This window comes from Bos javanicus, chromosome 11 (genome assembly GCF_032452875.1).
Source record: "Bos javanicus breed banteng chromosome 11, ARS-OSU_banteng_1.0, whole genome shotgun sequence".
Classification (NCBI taxonomy): Eukaryota; Metazoa; Chordata; class Mammalia; order Artiodactyla; family Bovidae; genus Bos; species Bos javanicus.
Genome location: NC_083878.1, coordinates 1,477,913 through 1,501,216, shown reverse-complemented (window position 1 = coordinate 1,501,216; position 23,304 = coordinate 1,477,913). Strand labels below are relative to the sequence as shown.

The following is a 23,304-nucleotide window of genomic DNA, read 5'->3' as shown; positions in this document are numbered from 1 at the left end:
GTTTAGGACAGCCTGTCCACCAGGCTTTGGTGTGGATTCTTGGCTTCTTCCTCTGCAGTGTGATGGGGCAGTTTCGGGCCATGAGTGTTTGGCCAGCTCTTGTCCTCACCTCTGCGAAAGATGCTGTGTGGGCTGTTGCTTGAGTATCACCTATCTCTACTGTGCTTTTTCAGTTGTGATTGTGACACCGATGCAGGGAACAAGACAGATGCTTTCCTCTCCCTCCACTGTCATGAGATGCCCCAGTTGCGTGGGGACCCCAGGCACACGTGACATGGTCCTCTGAGCTGTGCCTGCTGCCCCAGGTGATCATGCTAAATTATACATGGACAGAGACGTTCTGCCTTGCCAACTTTTCCACTGGAGCACAAAGCACTCTGTTTTAGGAGGGTTTTTACAAAGGAGTCTGACCTCCAGGCCCTGCAGGAACCGGGAAGCAATGGGAGGCAGGTAATCTTCCAACCAGAGGACTCAGAGTGTGAGCTGAAGAAAAATGGGAAGCAGATACACAGACTGAGTTCAGTTCAGTCATTCAGTCATGTCTGACTCTTTTCGACCCCGTGTATTGCAGCACGCCAGGCCTCCCTGTCCATCACCAACTTCTGGAGCTTGCTCAAACTCATGTCTGTCGAGTCGGTGATGCCATCCAGCCAGCTCATCCACTGTCCTCCCCTTCTCCTCCTGCCCCCAATCTTTCCCAGCATCAGGGTCTTTTCCATTGAGTTGGCTCTCTGCATCAGGTGGCCAGACTTGGAGCTTCAGCTTCAGCAGCAGTCCTTCCAATAATGATATTCTAGCTTTCTACTTGAGTATTATTTCTCTGAGCAAAGAAAATGCTGAAAGTTTAAATATCAAGCCCTTAGGTTTTCCAAACAAAGGCAAGAAACAAAGAAACCCCAGAAGTGCCAAATTTCACACTCTGCTCTGGTCAGATAAGAATCTGCCTCCAAACTCCACCGACAGGACTCTGCCAACTCTGTGATTTGGCATCTTTCTCTTTTCTGTTTATCCTTTTCCTTCTTATTTGCTTCCAATTCTATTTCTTCACTTCCCACTGATTGAAAAACCAAGTAAAGCAAACCGTTTCCTTCATTAGAGTGACTGAAAGACCATCTCACACAGAGTAAAGCTGAAAAATATACTCCTTAAATGAATAAAGAGCATAATCATCCTGAGTCCATATTCCTCACACAGGTCAGACATGGCCACTTTCAGTGCCAATGCTAGAGAGGTGATGGGTATCCAGGAAACAGTTTGAGGAGAATTTGGAAGATGTACTCTCTTAGCAACTTTCAAACATACAAGCAGTTATGTTATTAACTGTAGCTTTCATCACAAGAAAAAAAAATGTCACTATGGTGACAGATGTTAACTGGACTTACTGTGGTGGTCATTTCACAGTATACACAAACATCGGATTATTATATGGTACACCCGAGACTAATATATTATTGTCAATGATATCTAAATTTAAAAACTTGGTGTTGCATTTTTTTAATTGGAGTATAATTGCTTTGCAGTGTGGTGTTGGTTTCTGCTGTGCAGCATGTGAATCAGCTCTATTATACAGGTGTCCCTCTCTCTGGAGTCTCTCTCCCCCACCCCGCATCCCACCCCTTCTAGGTCATCGAAGAGCACTGAGCTGAGCTTCCTGTTCTGTACAACAGCCTCCTGCTCGCTCTCTGTCTCACACACCATAGTGCGTATCTGTTAATGCTACCTTCTCAGTCCGTCCCACCCCCTTCCTCTCCATGCCCACAAATCTATTCTCTAAATCTTTGTCTCTATTCCTACCCGGCAAATATGTCCCTCAGTACCATTTTTTCTAGATTCCATATATATATATGTGTGTGTGTTAACATATGATATTTGATATATATGTATATACATATATGTTTACAATATTTGTTTTTCTCTTTCTGACTTACTTCACTCTATATGACAGACTTTAAAAAAATTTTAATGTCTCAGAAGTGAAATAATTTGTCCACACTACCAAAGTAGATAGAAATCGGGCTGTAGTTTCAATTTCTATTTCTCAAGCTCCAAAGTCCATGGCCTTTCTATTATAAGATTCCTCTCAGAATTAGTACATATAATTCTATAATGAAAATCGAAAGGAATATTGTTATGGACTGAATGTCTGCATCCCTCCTCCAGATTCAAATGTCAAAGCCTTCATTCCCAATGTGATGGATCTGGAGATGGCACCTTTGAGAGGTCAGTAGGGTTAGATGAGGCCATGAAGGTGGGAACTTCATAATGGGATTAGATGCCTTATAAGAAGAGAGAGAGATCACTCTCTCTGCATCCTAAGTGGAGCTAGTGATAAAGAACCTGCCTGCCAATGCAGGAGACATAAGAGATGCAGGTTTGATCCCTGGGTTGGAGGAGGGCATGGCAGTCCACCCTAATATTATTGCCTGGAGAATCCTGTGGACAGAGGAGCCTGGTGGGCTATGATCCATGGGGTCTCAGAGTCGGACACGACTGAAGCAGCTTAGCAGCAGCAGGGCAGCTGTGCAAAAACGGAAAGGAGGCATCCGTCCTCAAGCCAGGAAGAGAGTCCCCCCGGAACCTGACTGTGCTTGCACCCTGATAGTGGACTTCCCGCCTCCAGAACTGTCAGGAAATGAATTTCAAGCAAAAGCTTTTAAGAAAAATTTTAAGAAGACAAAAAAGAAAAGAAGAGGAAAGAAAAAGAAACAATTTGAAAACCCGGCAGTATGTGACTACAATATGGGGGAGGAGGGTGGGAAGGTGGGTTGGTTTTGTTGCAGACTAGATTTAGTTAGTTCTGTTATTTAGAATTTTCCAGGCAGTGAGTGACCTGACTAAAACCATCTCACATTCTCTGCCTGTCTCCTTCAAATTGTTTCTTCAACGCTGGTCACATCTCAAGAAATGCAGCGTGGTGCCACCATGCTTGGGCTTCCCCAGTGGCTCAGTGGTAAAGAATCTGCCTGCAACGCAGGAGACTTGAGTTCGGTCCCTGAGTCAGGAAGATCCCCTGGAGGAGGGCATGGCAACCCACTCCAGTATTCTTGCCTGGAGAATCCCATGGACAGAAGAGCCTGGTGGGTTACAGTCCATGGGGTCGCCAAGAGTCAGAAACGACTGAAGTGACTGAGTGCACATGCACCACCACGCTTGATACGAGTGAGGGATTAATAGCAACATGTAAACTGGACTCAGCATGTTATGACATTTCTTCATCTAACTGAAGCTTTTAGGGGTGACAGAAGCCCTTGCATGCAACACACCCCTGCTTAATGGTGGTGCTGAGATGTGCGTTGTCTGCCATCTGCCTTGCTAGTAAGTTCTAGTCTCTAAGAATATCATCAGCTGGTTTTTTTTTTTTTTCCTGTCAATTTGGCAGGTGATGACCGAGAAGGAGGACTTTTTCAGTGCCTGGAACTCATGCCTTCACCACATCACCTGCCTGTCTCTGGCGCATATTCACCGAGGTCAGTGGCTGTTGTCAAATATTTGGGATTGAGTGACTCTCAGGTTATCTGGGAAGATGACTCTGCAATCTGAGCCCTTGTGTTGAATTCAGGGTCCCCAAGTTACTCCCCACTGACCAAATGACACCCACAGAACGTAATGCCAAATGTGCCAGGATCCAGCTGGCCAAGCGCGGTCCCTCAGCGCTGGCCCTCAGCCCAGTGGTGACTGTCATTCCCCAAGGAACAAGTGAGGGGTGGGTCAAGTGAGGATGTTTCAATGCAGTCACTGCCTGAAGAAGTTCAAGGACCAAAACTCCTTAAACCCACCCCCTAATTTAGCAAGGACTGGTTCTGCCCTCTAAAGCCGTGATTCTAAGCCAGAGGTGACTACATCTTCCAGGGAACATTTGTTGACAGGTGGAAACATCTTGGTTGTTGCAACTGAGCAGGAATTGCTGGCAGGTCGAGGCAGGGGACACTGAACTGGACAGTCCTCCCCGCTTCTGAAACAAAAAGTGATCCGGTCCAAAGTGTTAGCCCCCGAGGGTAAGGTAGTGTGAATGTTCATTTTGGCCTCAAAATCACAGAAAGTAAGATGAAACATTGAAGACAGAGTGAGCTCCGTGAAGATTTCTGCTCCCTCGGAGAAGGCAATGGCAACCCACTCCAGTACTCTTGCCTGGGAAATCCCATGGACGGAGGAGCCTGGTAGGCTGCAGTCCATGGGGTCGAAAAGAGTCGGACACGACTGAGCGACTTCACTTTCACTTTTCACTTTCATGCATTGGAGAAGGAAATGGCAAACCCACTCCAGTGTTCTTGCCTGGAGAATCCCAGGGACCGGAGCCTGGTGGGCTGCCGTCTATGGGGTCGCACAGAGTCAGAGACGACTGACATGACTTAGCAGCAGCAGGGCCTGCCCAACTCCTCCTCTTTCCCTTACTAGATGTTGTGTGCTCAGTTGCTCAGTCGTGCCCGACTCTCTGGGGCCCCGTGGACTGTAGCCCACCAGGCTCCTCTGTCTGTGGAATTCTCCAGGCAAGAACACTGGAGTGGGTTGCCATGCTGTCCTCCAGGGGGTCTTCCCTGCCCAGGGACTGAGCCTGTGTCTCCTTCGTGTCCTGCACTGCAGGGGGATTCTTTAGCACTGAGCCCCCAGGGAGCCCCATCCTCCGTGGGGGGAAAGTATGAAAAGCAGAAGGTGCTGACTGCTGTTTGCTGCATAGAGTTTTCCATCATACCAAGGTCACTGCTGGCTCCCAGAAAGCAGGAGTGGATTTGACCACCGTCTCAGCTCTGGGGCCTGGCTAATGGCCCTAGTACATCCCTGGGCGCTGTGCAGAGTATGGAATTCCTTGATGGGTTCTGTTAAGAGTCAAGCCTGGGCTTCCCTGATGGTTCAGTGATAAAAAATCTGCCCACAGTGCAGGAGACCTGGGTTCCATCCCTGATCTGGGAAGAGTCCACATGCCACAAGACAACTAAGCCCATGCACCACAACTCTTGAGCCTGTGCTCTGGAGCCAGGAGCTGCAACTTCTGAAGCCCATGTGCCCTAGAACCTGCACATCACAACTACAGAATAGCCTCAACTTGCAGAATCCCAGGAATGGGGGAGCTGGGGGAGCTGCCGTCTATGGGGTCTCACAGAGTCGGACACGGCTGAAGCAACTTAGCAGCAGCAGCAGCAGCAGCTGCCATTAGAGAAAAGCCCATGCAACAACGAAGACCCAGCACAGCCAGAAAAAAAAGAGTTGCACCAGCAACCCAGGAGTGCTTGCATCCTGTCCAGTATCCTGGCCCGCCCACCACCCTGCCTCCTAGCCAGGCATTCAGGAGTAGAAAAGTGCCAGGGCCTCTCCCTTCTGAGTGCAGTCCAGTGCTTGGGACCCGGGGTAGCCTTATGGCCCTGGGCTTAAGAGTAAGGAGTGGGACGCGGATGCTCAGGTCAATGTGCCCGTGCTCAGGTGAACTTGCCAAGAGCACAGGGTTAGCGAGGCTGCCAGAGCGTCACACCCAAGGCCAGCCTTTAAACACGGTGCCCACCCTGGGATAACCAAGGCCTCATCCACATCCCAGACTCTGTTTGGTTTCTGCCTTCTGCTTCTCAGGGCCAACTCTTTTGTGACCCCATGGACTATAGCCTACCAGCCTTCTCTATCCATGAGATTTCCTAGGCAAGAATACTGGAATGGGTTGCCATATCCTTCCCCAGGGGATCTTTCCAACCCAGGGATTGAACCCACGTCTCCTGCATTGCAGGCAGATTCTTTCCTGCTGAGCCACCAGAGAAGGCTGACTCATAGTGTTCAATGAAACTTTTTTTTATTACTCTTAATTACTAATCTACAAAAGCCTTTGTTCCCATAACCAAAGCAGAACATTTAGATCTTTTTCCTTAAGAGGAAGAAACAGAGAAAGAGGCTTGGTGCCAATGTATGAAGTCTTAACACCAGGAAGAGACTTCAAAGAGCTGATATTGCACAGCGCTGAAGAAATCCAAACTGATTCTGAACCTGCTATTGATTAAGCAATAAATGATGGTAAGCAAAAGTGACCGTAAGCTAAAGTGATGATTTTCAGGAAATTTGGCCTCTGGTTCCATGACAGATGAAGAGGATTTGGCTGTAGAAAGTCACAGAAGAAAAATTGTAACAGCAAGAAAAATAATAGGACCCAATGACAGCATCAAGAAATCTGAGGAAGATCTTGAAATAGGGAAATCCATCCGTAATGAGAAGGGCTGTACAGATACAGGATGGGTTCTAATGACAGGAATGCCCTGAACACACACAGGAAAAATGTAGTCAGCATGTCATTAGGTTCCAATAGCACACTCCCCCCGCCCCCTCCCCAGCCCCGCACGGGGCAGAGGTCTCCAGGGAGACCGGAGAGGAGGTGGCAGAACCCATCTGTTTTCAGTGACTGGACCCAGATGTTGCCTCCAGAGACTTTTAAAGGAGCGGCACGAGGAGGGAAGGGAAGCAGCAGGCGGCGAAGCTCAGAGCTGAGTGTCACCCCAGATGAAAATGAACTCTGCATCTAGCCCTTTCCATCAGGAACAAACAGGAAAAAAGCCTCCTGGCATCAGTCTCCATTTGTCACCTGAAAACTCAGGAAGACCATGTTGGAAATAAGAATGTGAAGCAGTCTCTAGTGGTTTCTAAAGTGGGATGTAACTATTACGATGATGAATTATTACTTTCCTCTGATACGCATTTTGATCTCGCCCTGGAAATAGCAGTGCTGAAACATGGTGCTGCTTGAACCCTTAAGGGTGTACCAGTCCAAAAACCAAAAAGAGGAATGATTTTATGAAATGAATTTCATAAATACATTAATTAATTAAATAAAACACATCCAGCATTTTCAGCTCCATGCTGAATTGTCTCTTGGTTTTTAGTTCCCATTGTATTGCAGCAAGTCCCTTTTCTGGTCCCTTCTCTTAGTCACTTTATTAAGAATAAAGTGACTTAGAGTTTAGAATGTAGGCATTCAGTTCAGGTTGCAACTATAGTTAGAATATTTGAATAGTGTAGATTTCTGCCTATCAGAGGATTAATTTCAGACTCCTTTCAAGGATGTATTTGCTTCCTTGCTAAGGAGACTTCATTAATAAAAATGTGATCACCTGCATTATTAAAGCATTATTTCTGCATTTTAGCTATGAGTCCTTTTCCCAATATTCTTCATGGGATCATCAGTTTCCTCCCCATGGTTAGTGGGGCTCTTCTTTAGGGAAATGACATTCACCTTGATTTAGTTTTAGCTTTGGCATTCATTTTCCAGGGAATTGTGGAATTGCACTTACCACCTTCTTGAATGAGCGTTACTTTAGCTCATTACTAGTTACTTGAATGAGTATTCTGCAAGTGCAGAAAAAAAATGCCACAACTTCATCCCAAAGTCATGTGTGAGTTTAGGAATTTCATTCAGTTCAGTTCAATCACTCAGTTGTGTCTGACTCTTTGTGACCCCAAGGACTGCAGCACCCCAGGCTTCCCTGTCCATCACCAGCTCCCAGGGCCTACTCAAACTTATGTCTATCGCATCGGTGATGCCATCTAACCATCTCATGCTCTGTCATCCCCTTCTCCTCCCACCTTTCATCTTTCCCAGCATCAGGATCTTTTCAAATGAGTCAGTTCTTCGCATCAGGTGGCCCAAGTATTGGAGTTTCAGCTTCAGCATCAGTCCTTGCAATGAGTATTCAGGACTTTTCTCCTTTAGGATGGACTGGTTGGATCTCCTTGCTGTCCAAGGGACTCTCAAGAGTCTTCTCCAACACCACAGTTCAAAAGCATCAATTCTTCAGTACTCAGCTTTCTTTATAGTCCAACTCTCACATCCATGCATGACCACTGGAAAAACTATAGCTTTGACTAGATGGACCTTTGTTGGTAAAGTAATATCTCTGTTTTTTAATATGCTGTCTAGGTTGGTCATAGCTTTTCTTCCAAGGAGGAAGTGTCTTTTAATTTCATGGCTTGCAGTTACCATCTGCAGTGATTTTGGAGCCCAGAAAAATAAAATCTGTCACTGTTTCCATTGTTTCCACATCTATTTGCCATGAAGTGATGGGCCCAGATGCCATGATCTTCGTTTTTTGAATGTTGAGTTTTAAGTCAACTGTTTTACTCTCCTCTTTCACTTTCATCAAGAGGCTCTTTAGTTCTTCTTCGCTTTCTGCCATAAGGGTGGTGTCATCTGCATATCTGAGGTTATTGATATTTCTCCTGGCAATCTTGATTCCAGCTTGTGCTTCATCCAGCCCAGCATTTCACATGATGTACTCTGCATAGAAGTTAAATAAGCAGGGTGACAATATACAGCCTTGATATACTCCTTTCCTGATTTGGAACCCATCTGTTGTTCCATGTCCAGTTCTAACTATTGCTTCTTGATTGCATACAGATTTCTCAGGAGGCAAGTCAGGTGGTCTGGTATTCCCATTTCTTTAAGAATTTTCCACAGTTTGTTGTGATCCACACAGTCAAAGGCTTTGGTCAATAAAGCAAAAGTAGATGTTTTTCTGGAACTCTTGCTTTTTTGATGATCCAGCGGATGTTGGCAATTTGATCTCTGGTTCCTCTGCCTTTTCTAAATCCAGCTTGAACATCTGGACAAATAATGCAAATAAGTGAAAAAAGAAGAGAAGCTCAAGGCAAAGGAGAAAAGGAAAAGTATACCCATTTGAATGTAGAGTTCCAAAGAATAGCAAGGAGAGATAAGAAAGCCTTCCTCAGTGATGAGTGCAAAGAAATAGAGGAAAACAATAGAATGGGAAAGGCTAGCAATCTCTTCAATAAAATTAGAGATACCAAGGGAACATTTCATGTAAAGATGAGCACAATAAAGGACAGAAGTGGTATGGACCTAACAGAAGCAGAAGATATTAAGAAGAGGTGGCAAGAATACACAGACGAACTATACAAAAAGACTTTGATGACCCAGATAACCACGACGGTGTGATCACTCACCTAGAGCTGGACATCCTGGAATGCGAAGTCAAGTGGCCCTTAGGAAGCATCACTATGAACAAAGCTAGTGGAGGTGATGGAATTCCAGTTGAGCTATTTCAAATCCTAAAAGATGATGCTATGAAAGTGCTGCACTCAATATGCCAGCAAATCTGGAGAACTCAGCAGTGGCCACAGGACTGGAAAAGGCCAGTTTTCATTCCAATCCTACAGAAAGGCAATGCCAAAGAATGCTCAAACATCTTACATGCTAGCAAAGTAATACTCAAAATTCTCCAAGCCAGACTTCTACAGTATGTGAACCATGAACTTCCAGATGTTCAAGGAACTTAGACTCAACTACAAAACTTAGACTCAACTTAGACTCAAGGCTATAGAGTACCCACCAAACCCTGGGTCCTTCCAGCTTGAAGGGCAAACATGACCTCTGTGGTGGAACTAGAAGTCAAAAGGCAGCACATCTCAGTCTTTGGATGAGTTTCTGGAACATTCTATTGTTACCGCAGGAAGTGGGAAGTCTGGCAGGTGGGGGAGGGGGGCAGTACCACAGGTACTACTCCATTGGCTGTGGCAACCTGTGAGCCGTCCTCTGCCATTGGCGCCCTCTGCTGGCCCAGAAGCTGTGGCGCAGCCCCTGAGGCGGCGCTCTGAGGGAGGGAAGCGCAGGGTCCCACTGCCCCCGCTGCTGACCTTCCATCTTCGTCTACCATTAGATATGTGGGTGGGAGCGGCCGGTGAGGGGGTCTGGGGAGCCAAGGGTGGGCGGGTGCTATTTGCCACCATATCCCAGCAGACCAGCGTCTTGGAGACCTCAACGCTGGAGGAAAAAAAGGATTGTCTCCAGATTCGTTTTCTCTGTCCTTCTGATGTGGGGGACACATCTCAGACTCATCACTCCTGAGAGCAAAGCGGGTTGATCGGTCCATGTCGGAGGGTGTGGCGGCTGGGAGAGGGTCACGCAAATGTCCATCGTCCCTAATGCCTGGAGTCTGGAACAACGGCCGCCTCCGTCTGGCGGCCCAGGAGGTGGCAGAACTCAGGAAGAAGAGAGCGTGAGGACTGGCACAGTACTAGCAGGGTGGGAGAGAGAAGAGTGGAAGCCCTGGTGATGGAGGCCATTGCAGGCAGGGGCGGGGCTTACTGTGTGCTCCCGTAGATGGTGGCTCCTGAAAGGAAGAATTAGTTTAGCTGAACCTGAGCACCGCAGCACGGAAACCCTGGGCAGGGTGTGCAACTTTGCCACCTCAGATTTACACTTTTAAAAACAATTTTTTTTTTTTTTGGCCGTGCTGGGTCTTCATTGCCTCGTGGGCATTCCTCTGGTTTCAGGGTGCAGGGATGCTCTCTAGCTGCAGTGCACAGGCTTCTCATTCGGGTGACTTCTCTCACTGTGAAGCACTGGCTCTGGGGCTTGGGCTCAGTAGTGTGGTGCACGGGCTTAGGATCTTCCCGGATCAGGAATTGAACCCGTGTCTCCTGCATTGGCAGGCGGGTTCTTTACCACTAGTGCCACCTGAGAAGCCCAGGGAAGCCCACATAGATTTACATTTTGTGTCTCATCAGCAAGTAGACGAGGAAGAGAGGAAGTTCTAAGATGCCGACGCCCAATGTTGGACCTTATTCCGAGCCCTCCTGGTTCTGGGAGAGCAGCTGTGAGGGAGCATGGCTCCCGGGCTCCAGCGAGGGGAGCAGGTTGTTTCTGCGACATCGCACGGGCTGCTCCCTTCATCGGAAGGCAGGGTTTCCTTCCCCGAAGCCCCAGGCCACGCAGGTGAATTTGAGTCTGTGCCAGCCGGACCTGAGGGCCCCAAGCTCTGTGTTCTACATAAGGGCAGCCACACAGCCCTCGCCAGAGCCCCCCACCCTGGGGCCTGCTCCCCCAGCACCCGGGAGCAGGTCACCTGTGAGGCCCCAAGAGAGCTGTCAGCTCACTTTTCTTTGATGAAGGCCCCAGTTTGAGACGGTTTTATGACAGATGACCTTCAAGATTCTGTTGTGCTGGGAAGAGGGAGACAAGAGGAAAAAGCCAAGTTCAATTCCTGAAGAATATTTGTTTAGTGGAGGTTTGTTCAGGACAGAATTTAGCAGCTATACTTGACCCAGACTCTAATAAAAGGTCACTTCCCTTCCTGACCCTGGGGACATTGGCCAACTGGGCTGATGGCCACCATCTCTGCCTCTTCAGTGCTTCCCTTGAGCCAGGGCCGTGCTGAGTGCCTGGCTCCCGTCACCCGCTTCAGTCTCCACGACAACCTCACTTAGCCTTGAGGAAGCTCCGCTCAGGTGGACAGTTGCCTGTGACCACACAGGTCTAAGGTGTGGGGCTGGAACTCTGCCCTGGGGCTGGCTGACCCCCACGGCTTTTTAGCATCAGATTTTGAGAGACGCCCTCCCACCCCCAACTCCCCAAGGGCTTTCCTTCCTACAGATAAACCCTAAAGAATGTGCATTCCAGCGTTCTTAAACTTCCGGTGGGCTGGGGGGGTGGTACTTTCTGAGGTTAAACTTGGCTTATGCTGTTTTTCACTCTTCTTACTGCGTTGGTTGCCCAATCGTGCTTTTTATTTTTGTTTGCTATCTTACAGACTTTCTGTAAGATTAATGAGCACTCGGTAGTCTCCCTCCAAGGCAGACAGGGAGGGACCACCATCCACCCATGCGGCTGAGGCTCAGAAAGGCTACCTGAGTTGCCCAGGGCCACACAGCAGAAAGCGGGGTTCAAATCCTGGCAGAGTGCTACCATCTGCCTACTTTGTGGGGCCCGTAAGTGCTTGCTGGACCTGAATCTAATGGCTGAGCATTGCTAAAGAGGCAAATAAGTAAATAAATAAGCCCTTGCTTAAAAGTGTTTCTTTTTTCTCCTTTGTACACTATATGATCAAAGATATAGTTTATATGGTGAACTGCAAAGATCTGAGTTGCAGGCCATGCTGACTTTCCAGCTCCTGGTACCTAAGTACTTTCGAACAGAGTGCCCAAGTTGGCAGATGAAATTAACCCAAAAGGTAAAAAAGCAAAAATTTCCACTGCACAACTATTATGAGACTCCACTAGGAATATGAATAAGACCTTCTAAACTGTGAATAAAAATAGAAGTATAGGAAATCTTATAACAGCAGTTCTAGGTATGGCTTTCTATATTTAAAAAGTTACCCATATTCTAAAGTTAAACATATGTGCTATATACACAAACTTACATTAAGTTTTAAAAGACAACATGTCCTAATCTCATCAAACATTTAGCAAACAACCTTTGAGTTCACATGAGCCACCCACACAAAACCCAAAATGAGCTGCAGAGAAAACATAGAAAAAGCAACTGTCTGTTGACAACCAGATTTTCTTTCAGTTTTTGAGTTTTCTGTCTATAAATAATCTGTATGTTTCAAATGTGACCATTTTCTTTCAGTGTGTCTCCTGGCATGTTCTCACCTAAGTGTGTTTGGAAAACAAGAATTCAATGTGTAAATCATGGGAACGACTGAGTTTCTGGAGGGGGGAGATTCAAAATAAGATTCTTTTTAGATACCCAGAGTGTCAAAATGAAGCATTAAGGTGATGCATTCTTTCTTCAGTGCATCTGTTCATCTTTTAGGGAATCTGGAGTTTGATAAATCACCAGAGATAAAACCATCATTTTCAACCCATGGTAGATCCCAAATGTCAGAAGGAAAAATAGTGCAGTGTCTCCTCTCCATGAATTCCCTTTCTCTTTGCTTGTAAATTATGGGAATTTGTTTGCAGAGAAAATATAATGCTCTATTAACTGGAAAATGATGGCTTTTACTCAGAAATGTGAGAGCTGAAGGAGAAAAAAAAAAAAAAGCAGGCCCTCCTTTGAGATATAGTAGTTTAACAAGATTTGATACATGCTCAAAGTGGCATCACATGTTAGATGGGAAAGTGATCATAACATAACTAAAAGCAAGGTTTTCATCAGTATTTTACCTTCTCTTACTGATTCAGGACCCCAGTCTGAGCCATCAAAGTGCTCGTTGAATCCTCGATGGGGAAACTTTATGTAACGTCATTGTAAATAGAGATGGACAAAGCTATCTCTTGTGATTTTTTTGCCCTAAAAATTACTCAGAAATTCTCTTTTAATAGGCAGCCTAGAAAATAAAACAAATTCTCACAGATTTCTGTAATTATAGGTGAATATGATTCTGTGTCCAAGAGGGCAGCTAAAAAAAGGACTTGGAATCCAGAAGGCATAAACCTTTCCCTGTTGAGCTCTGTAGGGTAAAAGCACCCTACAGAGGTGCTTTTTTTTTTTTCCGGTTAAAAAAACCGAAAGAATAAGTTAGCCAAGAAGGCTTGCCATGGGGCATGAAGGCGCCCTGGAGCATGTAACAGCCGGGAGAGGTCCCGGGCTGGGCAGATGTTGCCGGACTCCCAGGAGACTCCTCAGAGGGCCCCTCGGTGCTGGGTCCCGAAGTGTGGGTAGGATCCAAAGTTGAGAGTGTGGCAGTGCATTCTGGGAGGAGGCTAGGTGCAGATGAAGGTGAAGGTGATAAAGTGAAGGGCTGGTCCGGGAGTACCAGGGCCCCTGTTCCACTGGAAGGGAGGCTTTTTGGGGAGAGGCCGGGAAGAGTATTGAGAGAAGGAGCCTGAAAGAGTGGGCTGGGAGGGTCGGGTGCTGCTTTGGAGAGCTTGGCCTTTCCTGGGTAGGGCATCAGTGGAGGGGCTAAGGGGGACAGGGACCTTCTGACCCAGCCTCTCTTGAGGGGAACTTCCCTGGTCCCAAGGGACATCCTGCATTGGAGACAGGCCCAGGGTGAGGATGGGTGGAGAACAGAGCCCAAAACCAGTGAATGTGGCCAGCAAGTAAGAAGACAGAGCTGCAGGAAGATGGTGGTCGTTGGGCCTGAAGGGGTGCTTTGCCCTGGAGAAGCAGAGGGCCCATGGGAGGGCTGTGGCCCCAGCACGCAGGCAGAGAAGCTGCTGAGACTTAGTTACACAGAGCCGGAGCCTGTCTGCCTGGAGAAATGGCACCGCTGAGTTTCTGTCTTGCTCGCGGTCCCAGAGAAGGAGAGTGGGACACAGGCCTGTGTGCCCTGCTTGCTGTGTGGGGTGGATCCTGTGAGCCAGGTGAGCAGGCAGCGACAAGGACAGAGCAAGGGGAGCGGGGAACCACAGCCTTGCCTGGCACAGAGGCCCACCCCATGCCCTTCCAGCCCATCCCCATGGGCAGGAGGCCGGAACTGCTCCACCTTCTCGATACCAAGAAGTTAAGCATCCCTCTTCCCGCCCTGTGTTGATTCTGAACGCAGAGCTGGAGTTCTTCTGGCAAAGACTCAGCCTTTACACCACTCTCTCGCTCTTTTCCTTTCAACATTTCCCTGTTTTGTCGTGAAGAAGAGGTGGGTGGGGGACTTCAGGAGCTGGAGTGACAGGTCATCCTGTAAGATGAATTGAGGGCACCATTGTCGTACGCGGGTGAGGGGCGACAGCTGAGGGACAGCCACCACCGTCTCCCACCTTGTGCCACAGAACCAGCGAGGGTCCCTGTCCAGGAGCCCCGGGCACGGACACCAGGGGCTCCTGCCCCCACCCCCTCACCCCCCAGGGCCCTCAGGGAGAGGCAGGCCTGAGTCAGCCAGCTGGGACTGAGAGAGAGCTCGAAACAAGGTTATGAGACAGGATTCCTGAGCGGCTCAGCCCCATGTGTTGTATGTCCAGGCCAGCTGTGCCTGCTAACGAACTTCAGGATGGAGCCCCGTCTCACTAGCCTGATTGCAAAAAGGACAAAGACGCTGTGCATGTGGCTCATCTTGCTTCCCCCCATTGTTTGTGTAACCGTGTCCTAATGATGGCATCCAGGCAGAGGCATTTGGTGAGTTGTAGGGTACCCACCGTGTTGCTGAGTCCTGTCTGTCTTTCAGAAATGGGCTGCAGAGGTTTGGCCGTTGTACATAATTTATCCACCAGCCCATAGAGGGAGAGGCGTATGTGTTTCATGCTGGCCTGTCTTTTTTTTTTTTCTCCCAAACTACCACTTTCCTTTTTTTTTTAACTTCACTCAGGTCATTTTTTTCTATGCAGCCCCCTCGCCTCACTCCCCAACCTCAAAGCTAACAACCTCACAGCTAACAGGTATGTTATCTAAAAATCTACTGTTCTCCCTGTGTCGGCAGGCTGATCTTTTTGTCACACAAGGTGGAAAGGCTGAACCAAAGAGGGCTTGACTTACTCAGATGGGTGGAAACCTCTGTGGCCCCCACTGAAATGAACAGATGGGGACACTTAGGAGCAGTTACAACAATGGATGTGAACTCGGGAAGAAAGCTGCCTCCAGAGTCTCTGAAGAGAGAGACCCAGAGTGACCCTGAGCACACGCTAGCTGGGCTACATCTTTCCTCCTCCTGAGGCAGGCGGCTCCTTGAATCAGCCGTGAAGGAGAAGAAAGTAGATAGCACAGCTGCTTTCTTTGTGAGGGTTTGGGTTTTCCTGCCTGTTTAAATGTGGAGGCAGGTGGAAGAGACGGGAGTGAAGCCCCGTGCGTCTGTCGCTGTGCGATGCCGTGATGATGACTTGGGCCCAGACCTGCCCTCCCTCCCCCCTACTCTGTCAGCGGTCTCTGGCCCTCTTTCCTCTTTCAAGTCGGCCTCAGTAGAAACCGGAATGGAGGAGGCTGGCAAGAATCCCGCATTGGGCACAAGAGCACGTGTTACCCTGACTCGCTCTAAGGCGAGGGAACGACTGAGGACTCGGTGAACCCTGCTTCTGTTGACCTGCCGTTGTCAGGATGGGCTCTTGTTGTTTGTATCGAAGGTGTGAGCGGTGATCGATTCATGAAACGGAGCCGGCCAGTTAAGGAGAAGCTCCCCTCCTACTCCCCTCCCTGGGGAGCCCTGTGTCCCCACAAATGCACTTCCGCCCAGCTCCAAAAACTGGGCTGTGACTTGAGGCCTGTCGGGCAGGATGGGCAAAGAATGAAGTTTGGGCTAAAACCCAAGCTGGGACTTCCCTGGTGGCACAGTGGGTAACAGTCTGCCTGCCGATGCAGGGGACAGTTTTGATCCCTGTCCAGGAGGATTCCACATGCCAGGGGCAATTAAGGCTGTTTGTCACGACTACTGAAGTGCCCATGCCCTAGAGCCCCTGCCCTGCAACACGAGAAGCCACCACAGCAAGAAGGCCACACACCACAACCAGAGAAGCCCGTTGCACAATCCGCACACATTTTACTCAGATGAGAGCAGAACTTTAGACTTGGGAGAAGTAGTCAGCATGGGATACAACCAACCACAGTTACGACTGCAGAGGAGTGTAGTCATAGAGGAAAACTCTCTAGTGAATTGTATTTTATAGGTAACATTGAAAACGATAATAAAAAATTCCCAGACCATGCTTGCTTTCTTGATGACAATTCATTTTTGCTGATATAATGCTTTTTAAAATATCTGCATGTTTAAACATGACATCTAGACCTGGAGGTCAGAACAGTGGAATCAGACCGTCCCTCCGTCTTGAGGCTTGGTATGTTTCTACCAGTTTTTGTGGGCTCTGCGGAGGATGGGCTAGACCCGAGGGATGGTGAGTGGTTTGGAGCAGTTGGATGGGAAGGGTGAGCTATGCTGCTCTCAAAGGCAGGAGGTGAGACTGCCCAGCAGATGACAGTGAAGAGTGATGACAGGTAGAGTGAACATAGCTTTGAGTCTGGAAAGAAGTCTACCTGGGTTCACTCGGTTAAAGTTTTAATGCTTGTCAAAAGAGATGGATTTAAGTAATCTGAGGGTGGCAGGGAATCATGGGAGCACTTTCAAGAGTGAACCAACACAGTCAAAGCATGGGAGGCAGTTGTGGTTTTGTGCTCATTTAGACTGAAATAGAAAAGGGTGCTCACATGAGTGGCCATGAGTGAGATCGAGGCCACCAGCATGGAGAAGGGGAATGTCGTTTGTGTAAATCATCTTGGTTAACATTCCTAGAGTGTTCGTGGCCAGCTAAGATGGATTGTGAATATTGTTTTGCAACTATTCTTGGTTTCTCTCCACCATCTTGTTGGAGAAAGATGGTTGGGGAGACTCAACCTGAAATATTTGGGAGAGTTAGTGGGGTTTGCTTGAGTCAACACTGGGGTCCCGTCATTCATACCAAGAGAAGACTTGGTGGGGATTGTGCAGGGATCACAATGGAAACTTGAGATAGAAAACGTAGCACTGCCAGATTTACAGAGGCAGGTGGAGTCCTCTAGGTGGTGGTCACAGGGAATGGACATGCAGTGTGGTCACTGGGGGCAGGATGGGCTGTATGACCCTCCCGGTGGCTTGGTTTTTACTATTTATTATTGGGGATTCCCTGGTGGCTCGGGCGATAAAGAATCTGCCTGCAGTGCAGGAGACGCAGGTTCAGTCTCTGGGTTGGGCAGATTCCCTGGAGAAGGGAATGGCAACCCACTCCTGTATTCTTGCCTGGAGAATCCCATGGACAGAGGAGCCTGGCGGGCTAGTACATGGGATCACAAAAAGTGAGATACAGCTGAGCAACTAACACACACACACACCCCCTGTGCTATACGGTAGGCCCTTATTAGCCATCTATTTTACGTATAGTAGTGTGGATGTGAGTCCCAGCCTCCCAGTGTATCCCCCTGCCCCTGCTCCCCGCTGATAACCATAAGCTTCCTACATCTGTGACTCTATTTCTGTTTTGTAAATAAGCTCATTGGTACCATTTCAGGATGGAGCTTTGCTGGTGGTCACGGCCCCGGGCTCTCATGTGATAATCCCAGCTCACAAGGGTGACGTGGTTGTGCCAGCCTTGCCCTCCACCTCCCCAGGGCGGGCTCTGTTCCCCTCGAAGGTATCACCAAGGAAAGACGGTGGCATGTCACCTCTGTGGGTTAACACCACGATGTCCTTCTCTGTACAGAGAGGCTCAGGGCCCGCAGGGAGGCCACTCACTCTTTCTTTTTCTTCCTTTCCAGTTACTTTAGAGCAGTTTTGCCTGGCTGTAAGGAACTGTCCTGACCAAGAGGACCAGGATTTGTTAAAGCAGGTATGTTCCTGAAAGGAAGCCCTGATGCCTGAGAGCCTCCCAGCACTTTTATTGCCCTAAGGAGAGATTCACTCTTACAGGCAGGAGTAAATTTATCATCTCTGAATTCTGCGCTCCTCGGGGATACACTTGTCATCAGCGGGTAGGAGGATTGCTGGTTAATGAGCACGGCCGCTGTCCTCAGAGAGCAGCAAAGTGACGGGAAAGTGGGTGTCAGCCACGAGCGGGGATCTATGCAATTCTCCAGAGGGCTCAGGGGGTTCTACTTAAGCTTATCTGACAGAGCCTTGATTCTCTGAGCAGATTTATGAGGCTTGGCCAAATTCCATGACTCTCACCATACTTTTTAATTAAGACAAAGGATTCCATGCATCCCGAGTCTGCCACATCCTCGATTTCGTCACTGGGGAGCGCTTCACAAATGAGACTGTTCATATGAACGACGGGAAGGGGCATCTGATGTCATCGCTTCCTCCCCCTTGAGTGGGAGACAGACTCGGTGCCCATCCCTTTGTTTCCTTCCGAATGGACAAAGGAGAACAGGTGTGGTCTATCTACATTTTGGTTGTACGTGTGCGTTGAGCCAAACGTGTGAGAAAGCCTGACCAACACCCTGCCTGCATTTAATTAAAACTTGGGCATTGAAGGCAGAAAGCAGTAGCCACCAGCAGATGACTAAGGAACATACATTCTTTTCCACCCATGGCTAAGGCTGTTCTCTCCTGGAGACTCCTTGGGCTGACCAGGAGGCATCTGCATTTCCGTGATGTCACTGCAGTTCTGTGTCGTCAGGAAGCCACGTGTGCCAGGGATTGCATTTCTTTACCTAAATACCATGCCAGGTGTTCTCTGACTCTAGAAATGGGTGGAAAATAGAGGGCATCACTAAAAGGGATTTTCAACTCATTTGCCTAAGATGTGATATTTTCAGTCTGTCTTTTTTTTTTTAAGCTTTCAGTAATGTTGATTTTATAAACAGAAGTTCTAATACCAGACTTTGGGCTTGCCCAGGAGAACTGACCCACCAGAGTCCTGGTTCTAATATGCTGACTTTGAATGGCATCCACGGAGGCACAGGAGCTTTGCTTGGCATTTTGAGGTTGTCCACTCCAAGTTCTTGGTTCTCCCCACCGAGGCCCATTCCCGCAGGATCACCTTCCCTGCCAGGTACAGGCAGTATTGCTGTGAACATAGAGTAGCTCTTGGGTCCCAGATACTCACCTCTTTTTTTTGAATTTAAATGTTTTTAATTTTATTTTATTAATGGAGTATAATTGCTTTACAATGTTGTGTTAGTTTCTGCTGTGCAACAAAGTGAATCAGCTTTACATGTGCATACATCCCCTTCCTCTTTGGCCTTCCTGCCACCCCACCCTCGAGGTCTTCACAGAGCGCCGGGCTGAGCTCCCTGTGTTACACGTGGGCTCCCACCGGCTCCCTGTCTCACACGTGGTGGGGTATATATGTCAGCTCTACCTTCTCAGTCTGCCCCAGTCTCCCCTCCCCGCCCGTGTCCGCATGCCCACTCTCTGCACCCACACCTCTCTCCCTGCCCTGAAAATGAGTTCACCTGCACCCTTTTCTAGATTCCATGCTGTGAGTGCTATGCTCAGTCCCTTCCATTGTGTCCAGCTCTTTGTGACCCTGTGGATTGTAGCCCACCAGTCTCCTCTGTCAGTGGGATTCCCCAGGCAAGAATACTGGAGTGGGTTGCCACACCCTCCTCCAAGGGATCTTCTTAACCCAGCGATCAAACCTGTCTCCTCTGTCTCTGTACACGTCTGTACAAAGGACCCAGTTTTGTTCCTTTGTATCCTGTGTATATTCTGCTGTGTACATGTGCCGCAGCTTCTTCACCCATCCATCTGCTGATGGACCTGTAGGTGCTCCCAGTCCTTCCAGGCGGCCGGGCTGTGGCACTTTTAGTTCTTTCCTCTTATTTGGTCCTGCATTTTTCTCCCACCATCTCCTCCTTCCTGTTTCTGTCTTATTCTCCTCCTCATGTCCATCTTGCCCTGTGTTCCCCTCTCCATACCTCTGTGGGCTGAACCTACTGTGGGCCGCTTGGTCCTGCTGCTGAGCCCTGCATGGAGGTGACCTGGGCATCTCAGAGGCAGCATGGGACGGAGAGGTCAGAGCATGGAGCCCGGTGCCAGGAGACCAGACCAGGCTTGCGTCTCGCTGTCCCCAAGGCCTCCATGACTGGGATGCTGTGGCCACTGTCTTCACATCCATAGGGAGAATATAGAGAGAGATGCCACTCAAAGCCTCTTCCTTCTCTCAGTTTTTCTTTAAAGACTTATTTTTTCATCTGGACCATTGTTTAAGTCTTTATTGAATTTGTTACAATATTGCTTCTGTTTTACAGTTTTGGTTTTTTGACCACAAGGCATGTAGGATCTTAGTTCCTTGACCAGGGATCGAACCTGCCACCCTGTTTTGGAAAGTGAAGTCTTAACCACTGGACTGCCAAGAAAGTCCCTTCCTTTTACTTTCTCACCCGCCCCCTACTGCCATGCACACACTGCCCCAGGCTGTCTCCTTGGGAACATTTGGCTAGAAACTGACAATTGCATACTCTGTAATGACCTATATAGGAAAAGAATCTAAAGTAGGGTGAGCCTGGAAAATCCCATGGACAGAGGAGCCTGGTGGGCTGCAGTCCATGGGGTCGCTAAGAGTCAGGCACGACTGAGTGACCCCACTTTCACTTTTCACTTTCATGCATTGGAGAAGGAAGTGGCAACCCACTCCAGTGTTCTTGCCTGGAGAATCCCAGGGACGGGGGAGCCTGGTGGGCTGCTGTCTCTGGGGTCGCACAGAGTCGGACACGACTGAAGCGACTTAGCCGCAGCAGCATGTGTGTATGTATCAAAATCACTGATTCATTTTGCTGTACACCTGAAACTAACACAACATTATAATTCAACTATACTCCAATAAAAATTAATTTAAAAAAAAACTAGCAGTTGGGAGTGGAAGAGGGTTCAGATAGCCCGAGGTGTCCTGGAATAGTGTCCAGTGACATTGACTATTTCATGTCTTTCCCGTTGGTCTCTGCAGACTCTGTGGCTGTTGCGACCGAGGATGACGTCTGTGGCTGTTTTCTCAATATCTGTAGTTATTTGAACCAGCATCATCAAAGAAATTTCACTGAACAAAAACGAGTGCTCAGTTCATATATACTGAAACTGTTTTATGATTTTTTTTTCAGGAGATTGAGGTTTTTTAATGTCACATCTCAGAGAGCATCATGTGGGCGTGACAGTGGTGTGCAGGATTTTTGTAGATGGCTCTGTGGGAGAACACACTCAGAGTGACAGTAAATCGTTCTGACTGCAACCAGCCTGCGGTCCAGTGTATGTTTACTTGGGCGAGCTGTTCACTTCCTGTATTCTCTGCAACCAGCTTAAATATTTAACTCTACCTCATTGAGTGAAAGTTGTTTCAGGCAAAAAAATGCAGATGGAGACTGACTCTGAGGTTTTTTAAAAGTTGTATTTTGCATGCATACTGTGACATCCTTACACCATTCTGGATACTTGGAGACTTGTGTGTGTGTGTTCAGTCGCTTCAGTCATGTCTGACTCTTTGTGACCCCATGGACTGTAGCCTAACTGGCTCCTCTGTCCATGGGATGAATACTGGATCAATAGACATGAATACTGGAGTTGGTTGCCATTTCCTACTCCAGGGGATCTTCCCGACCCATCCGGGGATTAAATTCACATCTCTTGCATCTCCTACATTGGCAGGCTGATTCTTTACCACTGTGCCACCTGGGAAGCCCCCACTTGAGACCTAAGGGTAGATATTTCACCATCTGTGAGAGTGCTCTAGAAACAGACTGCAGGGAAGGTGCAAAAGATGAACACATAGCAGTTAAGCCCATGTCCAACGCCCCTGGGAAAACAGAACCGGAGAGGGAGGCTTTGGAGATGGCAGAAACCAGAGCCTTCGTGTGACAACCAAGAAGAGCAGGACAGGGAGAAGCCGTGGTCCTCCGCTAGTTGCTGGGCAGTAGCTTTGGGGCCACAAAGCCAGTGCTTTGGACCCTCAGTCTGAGCTTCTTCCTGGGACCTCTGCCCAGATGGGCAGATTCACAGAAAACCTGCCACCTTGGCCACAGCAGAGCCACACAGGAGGTAAGACTAATGACGCCGAGGGTGCCGTGCTGTGGCTGCTGCGTGGGATCCGTCTCTCAGCCTGCTGTCAGTCACACCCCGTTTTCTGAGAATACTGTGAGGCAGGAAGAAGCTGGCTCCTCCATGACTCAGTTTCCCCAGCTGTGTGAATGCTCAGTTGTGTCTGACTCTTTGAGACCCCATGGACTGTAGCCCATCAGGCTCCTCTGTCCAGGGGATTTCCCAGGCAAGAATACTGAACTGGGCTGCCATTTCCTCCTCCAGATGCCAAGTAGACGTCAAGGCTATTGATGACTTAGGTTTTTCCCACCACTGTGGCCCTATTAAGGGGCTGGGGAAGAGATGCCAAGGGTAGGACAGCTGTCATTAGGGTTTGCCTCGCAGGCAGATTTCACTACGATTTGATCCACAGAAAAGATTTAGATTCCGTAAATGACTTACGACCCCATTCACTTTCAGTCCCTGTATTGACCTGTTTCTTCATTCTTTCTTTTTCCTTGTTTTCATCTTGGCCTCACTGGAGCTCCATTGTGGCATGCTGGCTTCTCTTGTGGAGCTTAGTTGCCCCTGGCGTGTGGGATCTTAGTTCCCCAACCAGGGATTGAACCCACGTCATCTGAGCATTAGAGGCTCAGAGACAGCCACTAGACCACCAGGGAGGTCCCTCTTCTTTCATTCCTAGTTCTCCTTGCTGTCACAGCCCTGGAGAGCTCATCTGCACCTCACCTCTGCCCCACTCCCCACTCCCCTGCGGCTCCAGATTGCTCGTGAGCCACAGCCCCATGCCTGAGCTCACGCAGCAGCTGGACCCTGCTCCTGTCTCTGGTCTCTGTCCTGCCTCTTCAGCCTCAGGCCGTGGACCATTCACAGCTCTGTCCGGAGGTTGCCAAGCCAGAGCCGGTGCATCTGTTCCCTTGGCAGCATCTTTTAGAGTTAACCCTTTCCACTGTCTCAGAACAGAGCAGCTGGGCCTGGTCCATTGAGGGCAAGTCTGGTCTCCACTCTACCAGGCTCCAGCGTGTGACCTTGGCAGGTCTTTTGACCTCTTTCAGCCCAGTGTCCTCTTCTGATAAAAGGTATTGAATGAGATTATTTCCAAGACCCATCCGGCAACCACATTCCGAAAATCTGTGCCTGGACATTGTTGACAAGCTTGCAATTCTAAACATGCTTGAGGATGAATGGCGCTGGCCCTCAACTGTTGTCTCCCTGCTTCAGGGTCAGCCAA

At 48.6% G+C, this 23,304-nt stretch overlaps 1 protein-coding gene across 3 annotated transcripts in view; it reads left to right on the top strand.

The window, feature by feature from the left end:
* ACOXL (acyl-CoA oxidase like) overlaps positions 1-23,304 on the top strand; it is a 330,642-nt gene that overhangs the window by 259,011 nt on the left and 48,327 nt on the right. For all 3 annotated transcript variants that reach the window (XM_061431434.1, XM_061431436.1, XM_061431435.1), the window contains exons 16-17: positions 3,380-3,467; positions 17,861-17,931. In XM_061431434.1, the coding sequence (XP_061287418.1) occupies positions 3,380-3,467; positions 17,861-17,931 (159 nt within the window). The remainder of the gene's footprint in view (positions 1-3,379; positions 3,468-17,860; positions 17,932-23,304) is intronic.